Source organism: Gadus morhua, chromosome 20, assembly GCF_902167405.1.
Source record: "Gadus morhua chromosome 20, gadMor3.0, whole genome shotgun sequence".
Taxonomy (NCBI): Eukaryota; Metazoa; Chordata; class Actinopteri; order Gadiformes; family Gadidae; genus Gadus; species Gadus morhua.
Window position 1 is genome coordinate 7,343,835 of NC_044067.1, and position 19,791 is coordinate 7,363,625.

Below are 19,791 nucleotides of genomic sequence, written 5' to 3' on the forward strand. Positions count from 1 at the left end.
GCTGACGAGAAAATGCGGAATCGGAGTCAATGAGGAATAGGCGTTAGATGTCTTCCTGGACCCTTCAAGGAGAGATGTGCTGAAAACCATTTCAAGAATCATCTCTTCTATAAACAACTGTGAGTGAATTTTAGAGGACAGCGTGCCAGTTAATCCTATAAACCGGATTATTGTATTGTTTATACTTCCTTTTCCCGTATTAGAATGGGAGTCGAATGTAACAAAGGTAGCCATCGGAGACTGATTGGCTTGAAATGAACAGCTGCCGTTTACCCATTTCATTTTCGTTTTAATTCATTGGCCATAACATCGTAGCACTTGCATCTTACTAATTAAAGCAGACATTGTTGCTCGCCTAAAAGAAAAAAACAAATATATTGAGCGACCAGGGATAAGAGAAGGAGAGGGTCAGTGACCAGGTTTTTATTCTGGCTATAATTGTCATAACACATTTATTACAATTGCTCACCTAATAGGACACGTCATATGCTGCATGCATTATTCTTAAAAAATGTAAGCCAAGATAAACATTGCATCAAGTTTAGAACTGTCCCCATGTTATGTTTTTTTTAATAGATCATTGAAGAAACAGGGACCCTTTCCTTATGTAAGTTCTTGAGTGGTACAAAGATTTGCTACATTTGTTATAATCTACAATAAAAAAAGAAAAATAAAGTCAGTAAAAATATATTACTGCAAAGAATTTTCCTGCATCCAAACTTTTTACTGGTTAACTATCCTGTTCTTGTTACTACTGGCCAATTCATGTCAAATCAAAGTTGTAAATTCCATGAGGTAACACACACACAAACACCCACACACAATAAACAAGCAGGTTGTATGATTTTTGAGTTGAAACATATTATACCTATAGTATCCAGCTTCTGTGATATGTATAAATACAGAACCATCTAGCTGTTGTACCAGGATATATATATATTGCCAGGTGGGCCTTAAAAAATGAGTGTATGGTTTCAGGGATAAAAGTAAATAATGTGGACACCGTAAGCAAGTATGCCTCTACTGCTGAATTGCATACCTCTGAGATTGTTGTTTTTGAATTTGGGTGGGTGGCCTGGTCATTTTTTAAACTGACCTATTTATTGTTATTCACTTGTCAGACAACCTACTTCTCCTTAATAGATGAAGTGCAATAAGAAGCCCGTGCAATGGGGGGCGGCAAAGCCAAGTTCCATAGCTCAACCATAGAAATCCTGAGCTCAACCTATGAGCTCAACCCTTTACTTGCGTTTTCCGTTTTGGCATGTACCAAACCACGGAACCGAGAATCCTTGCTGGATTCGGAGTCAGGCATCGTAATTCAGAATTTTTTGTCCATTCCGTTCGGATGGTGTTTCGTTTGCCGATGCAAGCTCGGTCGTAGGGCAAATTGGCTCACTGACAGCGTCGGCCGTTGAAGATCGGATAGTCGTCTGGATTGTTTTACCAGACAACATTTGTGTCAAACTGCGCTTCCGCCATGTTGAAGTGATTCAAGTTGTGACTGACTGCTGGGACTGAAGTGACAAGCCCCAGGGATCGGAATAGATAGAGTTGGGGGGGCTGCAACCGCGCCGGTGACGCAGGAAAAACACTCAAAAGCGGAGAAAAGCGTAGTAATTAGATCTTACTGCTAACCTGTTTTTAGCCTACGAGACCGACGCTGATATAGGCCACGTTTATGTAACATACGACGACACCAATCGTCCAAGGCTGAACGCAGCTTGTGAGTAGAGGGGAAGTCCTATCAAATTCCTGGTGAGTTGTTAGCTAACTAGCTCGCTAGCCTGGCTGAGGATGGTTAGCGGGCTACCCGCTAGCTCTATCACTGCTCTAATATTAGCATCAGCTGGTAACAGAGGCCAGGTAATATCACAATTCTGCCGGGATAAATGGAGTGCGTTGCTTGTCGTGCTTCTGTGTGTTATAGGGTGTGAGTTGTTACCGGAGGCTTGAGTTTTGGATATCTGTCATTTTTTTATGTTGCGGTGGGAACGTTAACATGAGAGAGATAGAGTAGATAGCTAGCATAGCTTCCCTGCTGACTGCTAGCCTGTGTGCTAGCGGGCTGCTAATGGTTCCGGACACTGTCTACAGAGGGAAGAGTCAAAATAACGTCCAGCGTTTCGTGTTTACAAGTTGTCGAAAATCAGATATGTATCGCAATCTTCCTGTCGTGGTGGTCAAAGTGCAATGCGTGGATGTAACAGCCCGTTCACCATCGTATTATTGAATCTTGCCTTTTTTGAGCTGATTCCGATTCTGTTTCGTTTGTTTTATAACAACAGTACAATTCGCAGCGCTCTCCCAGTGGGTGTCAGGAATTAGACGGGACCACTGTCACCCACAGTCGCGCTTGGACGTGATCTACCCCTGGTTACATTGTTACTGCCGTCCGGTCAACTTAACTGGCTGTTTTATTGGAAAGTAAGTTTCGCCAAGCATGTGTCTGGCGGTCACGACAGCCAGACTGTCCATTTAAAATACGGACGTGATGGTTCAAGTGATTGGTTAGCGGGCTAACGTTAGCTGCGTCTCCCACCCAGGTAGGAGCCTGCTAATGTTAGCGCGACAGTTCTGGTTGTTCATAGTATTACAACACCACAGTTTACCAAGTCATCGGCTATAGGTTAGGTTAACTATGTATGCTTATAGCGCAGACTACAGCCGTATTTGTGCAAAATGATGTTGTATAGGACGCATATATTTTTTTAAATTCCTAATTTCAAGGGCCATGCCAAGGGAAAGGCCCGTGTGGTAATGAAGGGGCTCTGGGCGACAAGGCCTTCTCTGCTGTGTTGCTTGGGCGGATCGCCTTGCATGCTAACGTTAGCTACCGCAGCTAGTGTCAGGCGTTCACTAACTCAAGCTACAGCTGCTATTTAACCACACTGGCTTGGGAACGATTGTTACAACGTTTTTAGTTGGTTTTCACTGGATGCGATGCATATTCAGGACTAATGTATTGTATAGACGTTTGTTGGATCTAATGCGTAGTTCACAAGCTAGCGCGTCGGAATATCTTTATATTGTAAAACGTATTTTTTATGATCTAAAAGCCGGTTATTTTCCAAAGGCCGCGGTTGCACCCCTATGTTGCAGCAGCAGCACCTGTCTCACTAGTGGCTGCATATAACGTTTCTATACAAATGTGATGTCATGCACCTTTTGTGTTTTAAATAACAAGACGCCTTTTAACGCGTCAGCCCGTTACGGCTGGCCACCTGTGACACAGGAAACAGCAGTTTCACTACCGTTAAAGTATAAACAATTGAAACGTATACATATTCGAAGATTATGCGATTGGTGCTAAAATCTTTGTTGTATCTGTCTTATTATGCATAGAAACATTGTTGGCAGTGTTTTGTGAAATTTGACCATTCTTAGATAGAACACTTCTGTGACGATGTGTTTTCAGAGGCTACCTTTTCTTAAATGTTTACAATGTAGCACATATTGGGTTCTGGAGATTTCACAGATATGATGATGTCTTTCCTTGAATGGGGTTTGTCTTTAATGGTCCTGATGCAAGTTCAGGTGTAGCACCTGGCCGTTTGACTTTCATTAGAAACAGAATCATAGCTTTACAAAACACTGTTATAATCAACTTGGCTATATTTCATGCATCTAGATGGAATGGCATTCCCTAAAGGCATATGATCAATCACATAAAAACACTCGTAGGAAATTGATAATGTACTTGTAAGAACAGTTATGGGATCGTTTGTACCCTTAAGCACGATTTGTATATTGCTGTTTTTGTTAACCAGCACTAGGCATAGCGTAGATCACCCCATAATTGGAATTAGGTTGCATTGATTGAGACTCCCAAACACACAATTTATATTGTGACAAGATTCTGTTTAACTCAGGCAGGAAACTAGAATGTAAACAAGGCACAGCTCAACAGAAGGCAGCATACAATGTCATTGTTAATTGTGGGGACTGAAATACCACATTGGGCATGCAGTTGTCATTGGTAGTCATTGCATTGGTATCATAATCTACAGTACTGCATATTGTTCCTCTATGTGGACAACCTGCAGTTGTTTTCATTGGAGAAAATGGAAGACAATGAAGTACTTCTGATATTTTAAACGGCAGCTTTATCTGAGGGCAATAAGAAAGGGTTGTGGCTCTGCTAATAAATTGGCTCCAATGAGCTTCAAAATCACAGTCATGGCCATATAGGTATCTGTGCATCCTTCAGTTAAAATTCACTATGGCCTTAATGTCTTTTCTTCTTTTGCTTTGAACCGAAAATCGTGTCACTCAATGGGTTTATCTCAATGACTATATAATACCTGTCTTTTTATATGTCCCAGGAAGAATTTATATATTTTAGTCTTTGTATAACCCTTGTAGCACATAAATAGTTGCATGTGTAAGCTTTAAGATCTATTATTTTAGTGTATTGTGAGAGAAAGGCCGTTAGCTTTTGGTGACTGACTGGCTTTGTTATAATAATGTTTTTTGGGGTGTCCTTTCTTTATGTGCCAATTTGGATTTTAGTATGCTACTGGCTCATTTCGGACCAATCAGGGCATCTCTTCCCATGTTTAGTTTTGAGGATCCCTCTGGCCTGTCAATCACAGGTGTGAATGTAACACATCTGAATGGTGGAGCAATGTAGGGCGAGTGAGAGCAAAGAGGGAGGGGTGCTTATTTGTTTGTTTAGTTTCAAAATCTTGCTCTCTTCTTCACTTTTTTGTGATGCAGGAAGCAAATAAGCAATCCAATCACCATAACACTGCCTCTGACCACGGATTGAATAAAAAACATACAGGTTGGAAAGTAAATCAAAAGCGAAACACAGGCAGTTGCTATATCTGCAAGGCTTGTACAGTGTGTCCAAGTTTTTATCATTCTGTACCATGTGGGATCCGATAAAGAAGCCATTAAAGTGCAAACTCATTTGATGTGGCAGCAAGGCCCCCCAAATTTACTCAGATGAATGACAGTTCAGCCATGCTCATATTTGTTCGCAATTTGTTATTGAATACATGTTCTGATTCTTGTCCCAGAAGTTGCTGATGGCACCTTTGTGCATACATCACATTTGACATATTATGGTACTTCAAAAGTTGACAATAATATGACAAATTATAATATTGTTTTTTTCTTTTAATTTAACATTCTTTAAAAAAAACATGCATATTAATCTTTTTTGTTATGACCTGCCTATGATGAACTCTGGACATATTTTGGGCTAGTAAATATAATACTTGTTTATATGTCTAGGATGATGTAGTGTTGATAAGACAGACCGGTTTTAGTGCTGAATTAACAGGTTCCATCATGTTTCACCAATCATCATTCTGGAATTGAACTAGACTGCCAAGTACTCGGCTGATTTGAGGGAATCATCCCAGATTCAGCTATCCAGAGTTGGTAGAGCAGGTTTATCTTCTTCTTTTTTCTTCTTTTTTTTTTACAGCACGTGTTGTCTCAATTTTACTAATATAACTCGCTCTTAGACCTGCTCGAAGGTAATGATGCGTATAACGAGAAATAAAGATAGGACCTGGTCAAGAATCGAGAAAGGGGTCAAGAATCCCACCTGCTTTTATGGATAATGCTTACAACAGTCTTTTTTTTACCAATTTATAATGTGTGATCATGCAAGCTGCTCCTGCTGACCTTTGCCCTCTCTTCTTCCCCCTAGGTTATGCAATGGTCTCAGCGGCCCATCCAGACCTCCAGGTGCTTGTGTCCCTCTCTTGCGTGTTCGGACTCGTATACCTCTGCTCTACAGCTGAGGCGGCTGTGATTCCCCTCGTGGCCAGCGCTCCCTAAGAGGCCAAGATTGCCAAGATCTGCCCCGTGGCGAGCATGACGGCCACCACGCGTGGCTCCCCGGTGGGGGGCAACGACAGTCAGGGCCAGGGCCAGGGCCAGGCGCCCGACGCTCAGAGTCAGCCTCCGCTACCACAGAACCAGGTCTGCTTCGCTGCACCAGTACTCGGGTGGGGGTGGGGGTGGGGGGAGGGGGGGGGGGGGGGGTGGCGGTTGGGTGTCATCATTTCATTTCAATGCCTCATTGGTTTTATTCAACAACTTTATTTTACTTTTCTCGACAAAAGTTGATGGTTTGCTCAAATAATGGTTGTGTATTTCAGCAGTGGCTGTCGCTGCATCAATTTAACTTTTCTAATATATTCTTGAGCAGAATGCACAAACTTGAGCAACATTTACATTGCAATGACGGGAGTGTTGCAGAGAGTGAACCATTATGTGTGTGTACCATCCTTCCTCGAGAAGTTGGTGATATATTAGCCTCCACTGTGATGGCAAGTAAGAGATTATCTCACTGGGGAAGTAAAACTAAATTCAAATTTGACCCACGTCACCGCTGACCTTGAAATGCAAAGCCAATCATTAAACATCTCTTGGCCCTACATCACCACATTATAATAACTTTTTAAATGATGCTCATTCCGTGAGAATAGGTTTATACTACTCTACAATAGGTTGATTTTACTCTACAATAGGTGAAATCGATGGGGATTTCACCCATTGTAAACCTAAACCTACATGTAGGTTTGGGACAATTCAGCACGCAGTCTGAGCTCTTTTAATGTTGCTGGATCTCATGCATGTACATCCTCCTGCAGCGTTCCATGAACGTTTTTCAGCTAATTAGGGGAGCCAGAGCTCTTTTGTACAGAGATAAGTACTTCACTAATAAAATCTCTTGTGTATTCTCCTGAAAGCTGCTTCATCCATCTCCTACTTTCCCCCTCCTTTTACATTGCATCCGATGGACCTCTTCTGCAATCGCGTTTATTTGACCATTTGAGGTTACTGGTGTGCATTGAGCAAATTGCCTTTGCAATGTAAAAGGCCCTTGTTCCCTATATCCCCACCACCTCTGCTAATACGCAGTCCAAATCGGAAATCGGAGGGGAAAACCGTGGCAAACATGGGTCCGTGATGGCTATTGGCCGGCAATACCCAACACTTAGCGCCTTCTTTTTTGCATTCTCACCTTCTTGTTCCTCATTACTCCCACTCTGCAATCCAGACCCCCTTTCCTCCTTCATACCCAGTGTAACACACTTGTTTTTAAACCTCCTCTGCCTATGACTCTTCATCTCGCTCTTATCTTCCTGTTTTACGTGCGTTTGAATTACAATGGTGCTGCATAAATGACCACAGAACAATGCTATTGGCACCATTGCAGCCACTGACGTATTGAAATGGAATTGACCTGCGACCAGAAGAGTGGGAAGCCGTGTGTCTCCCTTTAAGTCTCCCTTTGCTAGAGCGCAGACACTGCAGCATACTTCTTTTCTGCCCCTCTTCTGTTAACGCTCACACATAAGCACACACACAATGATGCCCAACCAGAGGGAAAGGCAGACTAAATCCAAAGCATCAATGAACAGATCCTCCTGAGCGATAGTGTGTGTGCCCATGTGTTTTGGTGTGTGTTTCTGTCTTGGTGTGTGTATGTGGTATGTGTATGTTGGTGTGCTGCAAGTGTGTTTTGGTGCGTGAGGGTGCGCGTTTCGGTGCGCGTGTGTGCGTGTGTGCAGGTCTCTGTTGGTTGGAGATGAGCAGTGTCGAGACGTGAGAGGCAAGCTGCCTATGTAGGTCAGCCAAGCAGAAGGAGCCTTCTGTACACACCCCCACATTTGACAAGTTGTGCAGCGCTCTCCCTCTAGCTCCCTCATACAGCTGCTAACGTTGCCATCGTTGCTCAAATGCAGTCATTAAGTCAGGGGAGCGGGCTCAAGGGAAGACTCGCTGCCCCTCCGTCGGAGACGCACACGCACACAGACACGCGTTTGTCTCTTTCTTCCCCCTGCTTCCTCATACCCCCCCACACTTTCTTTTCTTCGTTCCATTAGGGGAACTATTGATAAGTAAGTCTGCATTTTAAAAAGCACCGCATTTATACTCGCTTAAAGGACCACCCGAGCGATTGAACAGTGAAAACAAAAGTAATTCAGCAGCCAAAGCTAGGAACACAATCTCCCATCATATTTCTTTCTTTCATTGCCATGTTTTTGTTGGACGCAGTTAAACACTACTGCTACTAAATAGGGCTTTGACTTTTGCCCAAAAATCATATTCGAGGTTCGTTTGTTTATTAATATTCAAATATATATATTTGAATATTTATTAATAATATTTTGACCATTAAATGCCTTCAGTAAGACCTGGATTGGGCTTCGCGAGGTTTGTTTACCGTGTTGCTATGGTTTTGCGTGTTCCAACGGTTTATTAGGTTTCTAATAAATCGCTGTCTAATCAATACTTCATTCACTGCCTCTTCCGTGGTCATTACAATATTATGAATAGACTGCGTCGGGTTCTCCGACGTCTCTCCCTCTTGGCCTGCCCATAACAGGTTCGAATATTAAGGGCTGCCTAATATTCGTTCGAATTTTGATTTATTTTTTGATATTCGAATAACGAATTTCGGAGTCAAGGCCCTACTACTAAATGTTACTGCGTACTTGGAAGAATTTTCTGAAATCTAGTTTGGTTTCTGGAAATGGTGCGTTGTGTTGCGTGTACTGACTTTTTTGAACTTTGTGATTGTTACAGGCCTCATCCCCCAACTCGTCCAATGAGAACTCTCCAGTGAGCCCACCAGATGAGCCCGGTCAGGGGGACGGACCTCCTCAGCTGGAAGAGGAGGAGCCAGCCTTCCCTCACACTGACCTTGCCAAGCTGGATGATATGATCAACAGGTGAGCAACACAGCATCATTCCATCAGACCGCTGGAAAGGTTGACGACCCCAGCAACTGTCTTTTGCATGAAGCTGTCTTGGCATTCTCTGACCCAACATGGTGGCTGTTTTTCCCCCGCAGGCCTCGATGGGTGGTTCCAGTTTTGCCAAAGGGAGAGTTGGAAGTCCTCCTAGAAGCTGCTATAGATCTTAGTAAAAAAGGTATGTGGTGAAGAAGAGGAGACTGTTTCCTGGCAGATAAACCTTGAAGGGTTTAAATCACGTGGTGTGCACGTTGGTCAATGTGTTGGGGTTAGAAACTGTAAAAGTGATTTCCACCATCGGGGTTCTAAGCCTGGGTTTGGAACCCTGACCCAACCCCAGCCCCCCATTTTGTCTGTAAACCATAAATATATCAAGGATGTAGTGTTGATAAAATGCCATAATTACGACAGTATCGGTTTATTCATCATATTAATTTCCGCCTAATGTGTTTCCCTCAAACCTCTGAGAACGATTACGATCTTTTGTTTTATTTTTCCACTTCTTTGCAGGACTGGATGTCAAGTGTGAAGCGTGCCAGAGGTTTTTCCGAGATGGTCTCACCATCTCCTTCACTAAGATCTTGACAGATGAGGCAGTCAGTGGATGGAAGTTTGAGATTCACGTAAGTCAACTTAAGATCAATGGGAGCTGCTTTAAATTGGTCATCTCGGAAATTGCGAAACTGCAAATGAAAGGGCATTTGTTAGTAGTCCTTAGGCTCAATTAGCATTGTTACCTCTATCGGCGATAGATAGTTAAACTGAACTGACATTTTTTGAAATGTCTTCGAATTGCCCCTTTAAGGACCTTGTGTTTGGGCATGGCACCAAGAACCAGAAAAACCGCCCACATAATTCTGATTATGTGGGCTGTAAGGGATGATGCATTCCCTTGAAGAAAAATCCTTTCCTGTGAAGTGAAAACGTATAGGCTTTTTGTGCATCATGTTTCCTTCACCAGTATTTACAGAAAACACCACCATTCCGTACCCTCGTCCATTAAGGTCGGAAAAAGACACACCTCCTACGCTTCCATTTGTACCTCTACTGATGTATATAAACATTATCTGGGGGCCAAGCATTTATCTTACAACTCAGGTTTTCGGTGAGCATATCTAAAGGGATGAAATCAGACTGCATATCCCGGGGCGATCAATGCTGTTTTTATGTCACAAATGAAGGTTGGCTGTTGACTCGAGGAGATGGATCAATGAGATCTACCTTTTCAGTCAAACCGAGACGCGCACTAAAAACATACACTGCGCATATAGACACAAGACGCGTGTCTCATCGTTTATTATCACAGCTGCCGAAAACCCTGGGGCATTGCTAGTGCAATGATGAATAAATGGCTGTATGCATTCACGTAGTGGCTTAATGCCCCATGGGGTGACTTTTGTGGAGGCTGTTTTGTGCGATATTGAACCGTTCCGCCTCCTCTTCACAGAGGTGTATCATCAACAACACACACCGGCTGGTGGAGCTGTGTGTGGCCAAGCTCTCTCAGGACTGGTTCCCTCTACTTGAGCTGCTGGCCATGGCCACCAACCCCCACTGCAAGTTCCACATCTACAACGGCACGCGGCCCTCGGAGACCGTTCCCGCCGGGGCCCAGCTGGCCGACGATGAGCTATTCGCCCGCCCTCCAGACCCTCGCTCCCCCAAGGTAAGCCACCCGCGAGACCCCTCAGACCCCCATTCACCCGAGGTAAGCCACCTCTTTAACCCTCTCCCACCCGAGGTAAGCCCCCTTAACACACCAGACCTGGCGTCACCCATGGTGAGCCACGCTCCTCAGAGTAGACTCGCTCACCTTTACTTCAGTTCCGCTGAAGTGAAAGCTGAAATAATAGTGTTCAATGTGTTTGATTACATTTGATTTTAACGATCCGTTTTTAAGTGTATGGGTTTTATATGCATTTACATGAATTTATATTGACTTGTATCTGCTTTAGTCCTATTTAATTATGGTTACATTTCCTTAAAAAAGCGAAGGACTGTTCATCTTTTAAAGTCAATGTTAGAATAATGTTATGTGTAAAGGGAATTTGAATGCCTTGACCGGTCGCAAATCGAATCCTGAAGAATCGGAACACATCCATGTATTTTCCTTTTTCTCTTCAAATATGACCGAAGTAACAATTCCTTTAGACTAGTCCTTTAGACTAGACTAGTCTTCCTAGCTGAGGTCTTATTTAAACGCGCACAGAATTAAATAATGCATAAGTAAAATGATTATATGCTTCTGAAAATGCTGCATGTCACAACTTTACATTATTTTTGCAATCGTAACAGTTTTGATAAAAGGGGTCAAAGTCTTTCTTTAAAGTGCACTGGCGTGACTTATTCTCGGCTGCATTTATTCTGAGTCGGGCGTTGGATTGGCCTTGCCCCCAGAAAGAGAACGGCTTTGTGTTCTGGATTTATGGTGGGAAAACATAAAGCTCTATTCGAAGTTGACAAAACAAACACTTTGGGCTTGTGTCAGAATGCTAAATGAGTAAGTGTGAAGGAAATGTTGCAAGGGAACCAAGTCTGCGGTATAAAGCGTGGGCCTGGAGGTCACTGTGCTGCAGTGCTGCCTGTCTGCCTCTAATGGCACACAGGGCCTAGCTCTTCTCTGCTGCATGACTAATATTATGTTCACTATTATTCCTTCTTATTTGTGTATTTTAGCCAAATCTAGATTTTCTCTTGGCCCTACATCACCACATTATAATAACTTTTTAAATGATGCTCATTCCGTGAGAATAGGTTTATACTACTCTACAATAGGTTGATTTTACTCTACAATAGGTGAAATCGATGGGGATTTCGCCTATTGTAAACCTAAACCTACATACGCACGTAGGTTTGGGACCGTTCAGCATGCAGTCTGAGCTCTTTTAATGTTGCTGGATCTCATGCATGTACACCCTCCTGAGCTAATTGGGAGAGCCAGAGCTCTTTTGTACAGAGATAAGTACTTCACTAATAAAATCTCTAGATAGATATTAAGATAGATAGATAAACTGGTATCAACTAATGCATTATCCGGACCACATTAAGACCTCGAATACAAGCAGATTTTACAATGGTTTATCCAACAAATACAGGCAAGCTTCCAGGAATACAACTAGACTCCTGGAAATTGATCTGAGTCAGATTCTGCTAATCACCATTTGATTTATTTTGATTTACTTGCATGCTTAGGCAATCATGTAGGAGGAACAATGTTTTCTGTTCATCAGTCCTGGAAGGGGTTTAGACAGGCAGTAAGATTTTTAAGTGCAAACCATCAAAAGCCAATGTTCTAAGAAGTTGCAGAAAATTCATCCAAATCATATGATATTGCCAAGAACCCCAGAGATCATGGGATCTATTTCTGCATTTCCTTTCTGGTTTAAGTTCTGTTCCTGCATTTCCCTTCTGGTTTAGAATGTTTTTTTAAATAATCAAGTGCAAGCTGTTAATACCAACCTGGACCTATGTAACTGAAATATTTATGCTTTAAGCTATTGTGAAATTGACTGCCTTATAACAGGAAATACTCTATCTGGACTGTAGAATAATAAATAAAGTTGAAAGCATAATTAAAGCTCAAACTTGCGTTCGGCTCAAATGGTTTGGCAAACTACAATTTGATCTGTCCTGTTTTGCCTTTTTAAGCATGTTGTTTTTATCCTTTTCTATGTCCTCCTCAGGGCTGGTTGGTGGACCTAATAAACAAATTTGGCACGTTAAACGGGTTCCAAATGCTGCACGATCGCTTCATGAGTGGCCAAGCACTGAACGTCCAGATCATCGCTGCACTTATCAAGTGAGCCCATTATAGGCGTAAAGCTGGACAACCTTTTAATGCACCAGCGAACACTTTCACCCAAGGGGGCCGATGTGCTTTGTCTTTGCTATTTCCATCTTAACGCTTTTGTTTTCTTTACGTTCTCCACCCTTCCAGGCCTTTTGGCCAGTGTTACGAGTTCCTCACATTGCACACAGTGAAGAAGTACTTCCTCCCAGTCATTGAGATGGTCCCCCAGTTTCTGGAGAACCTGACCGATGAGGAGCTAAAAAAAGAGGCCAAGAATGAAGCCAAAAACGATGCACTGTCCATGATAATCAAGTCCCTGAAGAACCTGGCATCTCGTGTCCCAGGGCAGGAGGAGACGGTGAAGAATTTAGAGATTTTTAGGTTAAAAATGATTCTTAGGTGAGTAACAAGCACACACGTGTGCAGGCACACGTCTCTACACTTAATAGAGGTTTTTGCTCTCATTTTTCTACATATTTTCTTGTAAATGAAAGTCATGGCATCCACTACACACGTTTGCTAAACTGTATCCTGTTTTGTCTTTGCCACCGCTAGGTTATTGCAAATTTCCTCTTTTAACGGCAAAATGAATGCACTAAATGAGGTGAACAAGGTGATCTCCAGTGTCTCCTACTACACCCACCGGCATAACCCAGAGGAAGAGGAGTGGTTGACTGCGGAGCGCATGGCTGTGAGTCCATCGTCGGGATGACCTTTTTCCTGAGCCACGGTTATCTCCTCCGTTTCTCATTGGTGACGTGACTTTCCTCCCCCTGTGGTCTAATTGCAGGAGTGGATCCAGCAAAACCATATCCTGTCGATTGTGCTCAGGGACAGCCTGCACCAGCCACAATATGTTGAGAAACTGGAGAAAATCCTGCGCTTCGTCATCAAGGAGAAAGCACTTACCATGCAGGATCTAGACAATATCTGGGCTGCACAGGTAATTCTGAAACTTACAACCCAATGTGTATATATATATATACTGTATTCATCTTTTGATTTCTAGTAATCGACTTAAAAATAGGACAGCCATTTATTTTAGAAGCTTTTTCTGTCACATTTGTTGAAATTCTCCTTGCACCCTGAAGAAAATCTGGTATCTGGGACCTGTTGCAGGCCTGTAATAAACCATTTTATTCGGGCCCAATAAAATGATTGCATAATGTAGCCGTCTGTTTACCTACCTACCTGGCTTCTTGCACGCACTCTGCCCCTGCATCCATTGTGCATGACCGGAGTCTTCCATTAGGCTATACAAATCTATATCTCACCCACAGGTTTCTCCAAATAGCCTCACCTAGCGTTAAAGCCACCATATTCAGAACTTCTGGTATTGTCATCTCTCTCTCAGGCTGGCAAGCACGAGGCCATAGTGAAAAACGTCCACGATCTTCTCGCCAAGCTGGCATGGGATTTCTCCCCCGAGCAGCTCGACCACCTCTTTGACTGTTTTAAGGTGAGCCCGAAGCCTTTTTCCTCTACTCAGTGCGGTCGTCCAAGGCCCCTCGACCTCTGGGCTGAAATTCTCTTATTCTCCGGTCCGCAGGCAAGCTGGACCAACGCAAGCAAGAAGCAGCGGGAGAAGCTCCTTGAGCTGATCCGGCGTCTGGCGGAGGACGATAAGGACGGGGTGATGGCCCACAAGGTTCTCAACCTGCTGTGGAACCTGGCCCACAGCGACGACGTGCCCGTGGACATCATGGACCAGGCCCTTAGCGCGCACATTAAGATACTGGACTATAGCTGCTCACAGGTTGGTGACCGAGTGGCCACAGGTTGGCTCCTGGGGTCTGTTTGTTGATGTGGGACGGCTGCAGGATGGCTGCTCCTTCTTAACCTCAATGAAGGGTGGATGCTGACAATGTCATGTTCATGGTTGCTTGCAGGACAGGGATACGCAGAAGATCCAATGGATCGACCGCTTCATAGAGGAGCTGCGCACCAACGAGAAATGGGTGATACCGGCCCTGAAGCAGATCAGAGAGATATGTAGCCTGTTCGGTGAAGCCCCACAGAACCTTAGGTAGAGTAATGCGTCTTTATTCTCCTAATGCATGGAAGACTTTCATATCTTTTCCTTGTGTGAAACAAAGTCGCCTTGTACGCGAGAGCACCAAGTTTACAACGTGATCGTTAGATTGGTAACGATGGCTATAAACATTCATTTTTGTCTCGATAATCACGTTAAACGTAATTTTGACGAAATTTGAAATCCGACATTATTTTGCCCACAAAACCATTGAACGTTCAGAAAAACAATTACCCCCACTTTGTTTCAAACCTTACCCATTGACATCCCTGACGTTTTAATCACATTTCCAGCGAGGCTGAGGCATGGCAGATTTTCATGAACCGTAGTTTCCGGAGTCTGTCAAGACTTTCCATACAGCTTCCTTCACATTCTCTCCAGAACGCTAGACAAATCCCTTTTTAACTTTAGGCTCTTCAAACTGGTCTACCACAACATACTGATCGAGATCGACGTTATTTATGTACTTTTAAAAAAGATTTCATTTTTTCCTCCAGTCAAACGCAGAGGAGCCCCCATGTTTTCTACCGCCACGACCTGATCAACCAGCTGCAGCACAACCATGCCTTGGTCACCCTGGTGGCTGAAAACCTCTCCGCCTACATGGAGACCATGAGGCAGTTTTCCAAAGGTACGCCTCCTGATCCACTGCGTCTAGACCCGATTTCCAAGTCAACCGTTAATGGCTAGGTTGACCAGGGGCATCTTTTTCCTGTGTCTTAATGGTATTGGTTTCCATGTGCAGCGGAACAGGCCGAGTTTGACCCCCAGACAGTGAGGCCTGGGAGTCGCTACAGCCACGTCCAGGAAGTACAGGAGCGGCTCAACTTCCTGAGGTACCCCTCCACCCTCCCCTCTCTTTACAGTAGATGTTGGATCAACTCTGGGTCAAAGCAAAGCGGGTCGTGGGAAAGGGGAAAGGAAACACTTATTTAACTTTCAGTGGGTTTGTTCACTTCCTTAATAGTGGTAAAGTGGAAGTATTGTCAGTCAGGGCAGCATTTGTAAGTTAAAGGGGACATATTATACCACCAGGTGTGAGTGATTAGCCTTACAGGCCGTTTCGAAAATCGTCCCAATATAACATCACTAGTGGGTGACTACCTAGATCTGTGCTGGATAGATGAGCAACGTTTACTTCAGTCCACTGGGTAGGCTGGTAGACTGATCTACCCAGCACAGATCTAGTTGGACACGCCCACTAGTGATGTCTTATGGGGCCGATTTTCGAAACGGCTTGTAAGGCTGATCACACTCACACCTGGTGGTATAATATGTCCCCTTTAAAGGATGTTGAATTCACTTTTTATTACTTCCACTTCCAGGTTTCTGTTGAAAGACGGCCAGCTGTGGCTGTGTGCCCCCCAGGCCAAGCAAATCTGGAAATGTCTGGCTGAGAACGCCGTGTTCCTCTGTGACCGGGAAGCCTGCTTCAAATGGTAGTGTCCCCTTCAACTCATGTCACAATTCCCCCCCCCCCCCAACCCCAAACAGCATCATCACCTCACATCATCCCTCTCACAGGCTCACGGTCTGCCCCGATGCCAACAGGTATTCAAAGCTGATGGGGGACGAGCCAGACCTTGATCCAGACATCAACAAAGACTTCTTTGAGAACAACGTGCTGCAGCTGGACCCCTCCCTGCTGACGGAGAATGGCATGAAGTGCTTTGAGCGGTTCTTCAAGGCCGTCAACTGCAGGGAGGGCAAGCTGGTGGCCAAGCGCCGGGCCTACATGATGGACGACCTGGAGTTGATAGGGCTGGACTACCTCTGGAGGGTGAGCCATGAAGCGTTTACAGGATGTTTGGATAAGCGTTATGGTCTAATTCGTCCTTGGAGCCAAAGGTTCTGTGATGATGTCCAATGTGGGCTTGCAATACGGTGTTAGTTCTGTTTGACGTCATTAGCAACCCCAAGTGGAATAGCATTGTGGAGGCCTCACTGTGACTGTGGAGTGATATCAGTTGCATTGCATCGCTCGACCTGTAAACTGAGCTACAGTTGAGCTGCTTAGTCATAGTCTGATGTAATGCTAGGGACACTAGAATAGCATTTCCTCCCAATGTTAAGAATTTGGAAAAACCAGTGTAAACAAATTAATGACGTGTTGGGTACGACAAGACGCCTGTCTGACATAAACAGTCAGTCATGCAGAGTCATGATGATTCTGCATGACTCTGTAGACTGATCTCTTTATCCTGATGGATAACAAGACTCTCTTAATTTGGAAATACTTTATTTTTGCACGACAGTCCTTCAAATAATACCCACTAGCCCTAAATATCTATTCAAGTGCGGCAACCGGTTATGAATTATTCAAAAAATGTATCTTGGTCAATTCCTTTGCCATTCTCTTTCGGAAGACATTTCTTGTTTTCTGTAGATATAAGCGTTGTCAGTGGACAAGCTGGGCTCCTGAGTGGTGCTTTAAGCCTGGTTCCCTTTTCCCCTTCTAAGTGGCTCTTAATGAGGCTGGGAGTAAGTCATGGCTCTGCATGACTCGAGTGCCTCTGACTCAGACGCACACACGCATGCGTATAACAAGCTCTGTCTCCTGTACATGATGGGGTGAACCGGGCGGCCGAATTGATTTCTCCTTCTATTTCCTCCCTCCTCCAAGGTGGTTATTCAAGGAAGTGATGACATCGCCAGCCGAGCCATAGACCTAATGAAGGAGATCTACACAAACCTCGGACCAAAACTGCAAGTCAATCAGGTGAAGGAAATGACATCGTCGGCCCAGGGTTGACGCCGAGTCCGTCTATTTGTGTCACACTCACGGTGTTGGCTCCGCTCATTCCCAACTCAGTCCGGGCCGGGTCCTGCCTAGACGCACTCGAGACCACTCGTATACACGCACCTTATCATAATATAGTCGGATGTCAACGCTATAAAAATACTCCACGCCGACCGCGGTCGATCTCGCCCATGTCTGTCCACAAATCCTCATCGTGTGTGTCTGCCCCTCCCTACAGGTGGAGATCCACGAGGATTTCATCCAGTCCTGCTTCGACCGGCTGAAGGCATCCTACGACACGCTGTGTGTGTTGGACGGGGACAAGGACAGCATCAACTGTGCGCGCCAGGAGGCGATCCGCATGGTGCGCGTGCTCACCGTGCTCAAGGAGTACATCAACGAGTGTGACAGCGACTACCACGAGGAGCGGACCATACTGCCCATGTCCAGGTAGGAGCGAGCGGGGGGGCGGGACAGTTGTGGAGCAGTGGATAGCGGCCCTCTCTGGTCGAGGACTCAATTTCCCATTGACACCCATTCCGGACCTTTGATGCCATGTTTTAGTTGTGCAGCCCAGAGGCCCAATTACAGCAGTGGTGACCTCATCGTCTACTCCTGTATGCCTCAAGCTTGGCTGCTGGAAGGCTGGTAGCATGGACATGTTTCCACGGCGACATGGCAGCGTGCGGAGTGTCCAGATTATTCCCCTTCTGTGTAATTTCCAGGAGTTGCTCCATTCTCGTTGTCAGACAATTTTATGTGCCCTAGTGATTTGTGTTTTGATTATTAATTTGTATTATTATTATTACTCATTATTTTTGTTCAACTGAACCCATAGTTTCCATTTGCCAGATGGAGATATTAATAGCAATACGTTGAAACAAGAAGCACACCGCTAAAATGATTCCTTCTTTTTGCTTGATTGTATCTTTTCAGATTTGAATGTGGAGTAACGGAAAATCAATTTCTTCTTTCAATTTAGTTCAATTAAATTAGTTCCACTCATTACCTCTTATATAAAGCCTACTGTGGACTAACGCATACCGGTTTTGCCTCCTCTTTTGTATGGTACTAATTAAATGCTTAAGGGTATTAATATACACAGGCAAATAGCACAGAACAATTATTGTTATGTGCTATTTGCCTGTGTATATTTATACCCTCTCTGTTTTTGAAGGCTGTATGAATCTATACACTTTGTCCAAGAGAGTCTACATTCAGAAAGGGCTATATCAATATAGGTAGTTGTTATGATCACGTTAAAGCTGTACTCAGCGGTCGGGCCTGGATCTGGTTGCAGTGTTGTCGTTGTAAATAAACGGTGTATATAAACTGTCAGCAGTGTTGGGAAGCTTTAGCCCTGCACTGACGCCGTGGTTCTCTCTTCCCCCAGGGCTTTCCGAGGGAAGCACATCACGTTGATCGTGCGTTTCCCGAACCAGGGTCGCCAGGTGGACGACCTGGACATCTGGTCCCACACCAACGACACCATCGGCTCGGTGCGGCGGGGCATCCTCAACCGGATAAAGGCCAACGCCACGCACACCAAGATAGAGCTCTTCATCGGCGGGGAGGCCGTGGACCCGGCCGACGACCGCAAGCTCATTGGACAGCTCAACCTGAAGGATAAGACGGTCAGCCCCGCCCCTGCGTCCAAAATGCATGAACCTGAATTGGTACTGTTATACTGCACTTGGGTTTCATATCGTTGTTTTTTCTACATTGAACCAATCGTACTGGACCTGCTACAGAGTTCCCATAATTGAATGTTATCATCATTGCTGTCGCATGGTTTGATGGATGTGTGTGCGTGGGACTGATTGATTGTGTGTGTCACCGTTCTTGTGTACAGCTGATCACAGCCAAGCTGACTCAGGTGAGCGCCAACATGCCCTCTAGTCCGGACAGCTCCTCCGATTCGTCAACCGGTTCGCCCGGTAACCATGGCAACCACTACAGCGACGGGCCCAACCCTGAGGTGGAGAGCTGCCTGCCGGGTGTGGTGAGTTAGCTGCATGAAGACACACATACAGACAAGCGTGTGCACACACACACACGCGCGTGCGCGCACAACCCCCCTGGCGAGTTAATCTATGTAAAATTGGAATATGGGCTCATGCAAATGAATTTCTTATTTCATGAACCACTATGGTTACATAAGTTATTCATGTGCCTTCCATGGGGTGCATGTGCGATGTTTGTTCCAACTGAAATGCGCTAAAAATTCTGTTTTTTCTTTCCCCCCCCCCCCCTCTCAGATCATGTCGTTGCACCTGCGCTACATCTCCTTCCTGTGGCAGGTTGCCGACCTGGGCTGCAACCTCAACATGCCTCTGCTCAGAGATGGAGCCCGCGTGCTTATGAAGCTCATGCCCCCTGGTAGGCCTATGCCCTCGGGTACTGGAATGAAGTAACCCATGGCAACAGATTACACACACACACACACACACACACACACACACACACACACACACACACACACACACACACACACACACACACA

At 44.7% G+C, this 19,791-nt stretch overlaps 1 protein-coding gene across 14 annotated transcripts in view; it reads left to right on the top strand.

The window, feature by feature from the left end:
* Positions 1-32: 32 nt before the first annotated feature.
* The window catches only part of usp9 (ubiquitin specific peptidase 9), a 36,220-nt gene continuing 16,461 nt past the window's right edge, over positions 33-19,791 (top strand). For 3 of the 14 annotated variants that reach the window (XM_030342769.1, XM_030342774.1, XM_030342773.1), the window contains exons 1-22: positions 1,261-1,758; positions 5,666-5,940; positions 8,557-8,702; positions 8,825-8,904; positions 9,237-9,349; positions 10,174-10,392; positions 12,410-12,525; positions 12,664-12,915; positions 13,072-13,207; positions 13,307-13,459; positions 13,871-13,975; positions 14,066-14,272; positions 14,406-14,542; positions 15,046-15,179; positions 15,294-15,384; positions 15,874-15,987; positions 16,073-16,328; positions 17,172-17,267; positions 17,527-17,738; positions 18,682-18,964; positions 19,141-19,290; positions 19,547-19,667. In XM_030342769.1, coding sequence (XP_030198629.1) covers positions 5,833-5,940; positions 8,557-8,702; positions 8,825-8,904; positions 9,237-9,349; positions 10,174-10,392; positions 12,410-12,525; positions 12,664-12,915; positions 13,072-13,207; positions 13,307-13,459; positions 13,871-13,975; positions 14,066-14,272; positions 14,406-14,542; positions 15,046-15,179; positions 15,294-15,384; positions 15,874-15,987; positions 16,073-16,328; positions 17,172-17,267; positions 17,527-17,738; positions 18,682-18,964; positions 19,141-19,290; positions 19,547-19,667 — 3,229 coding nt within the window. In that variant the 5' untranslated portion in view covers positions 1,261-1,758; positions 5,666-5,832. The other 11 variants (XM_030342777.1, XM_030342778.1, XM_030342781.1 and 8 more) reach the window with 8 other exon arrangements.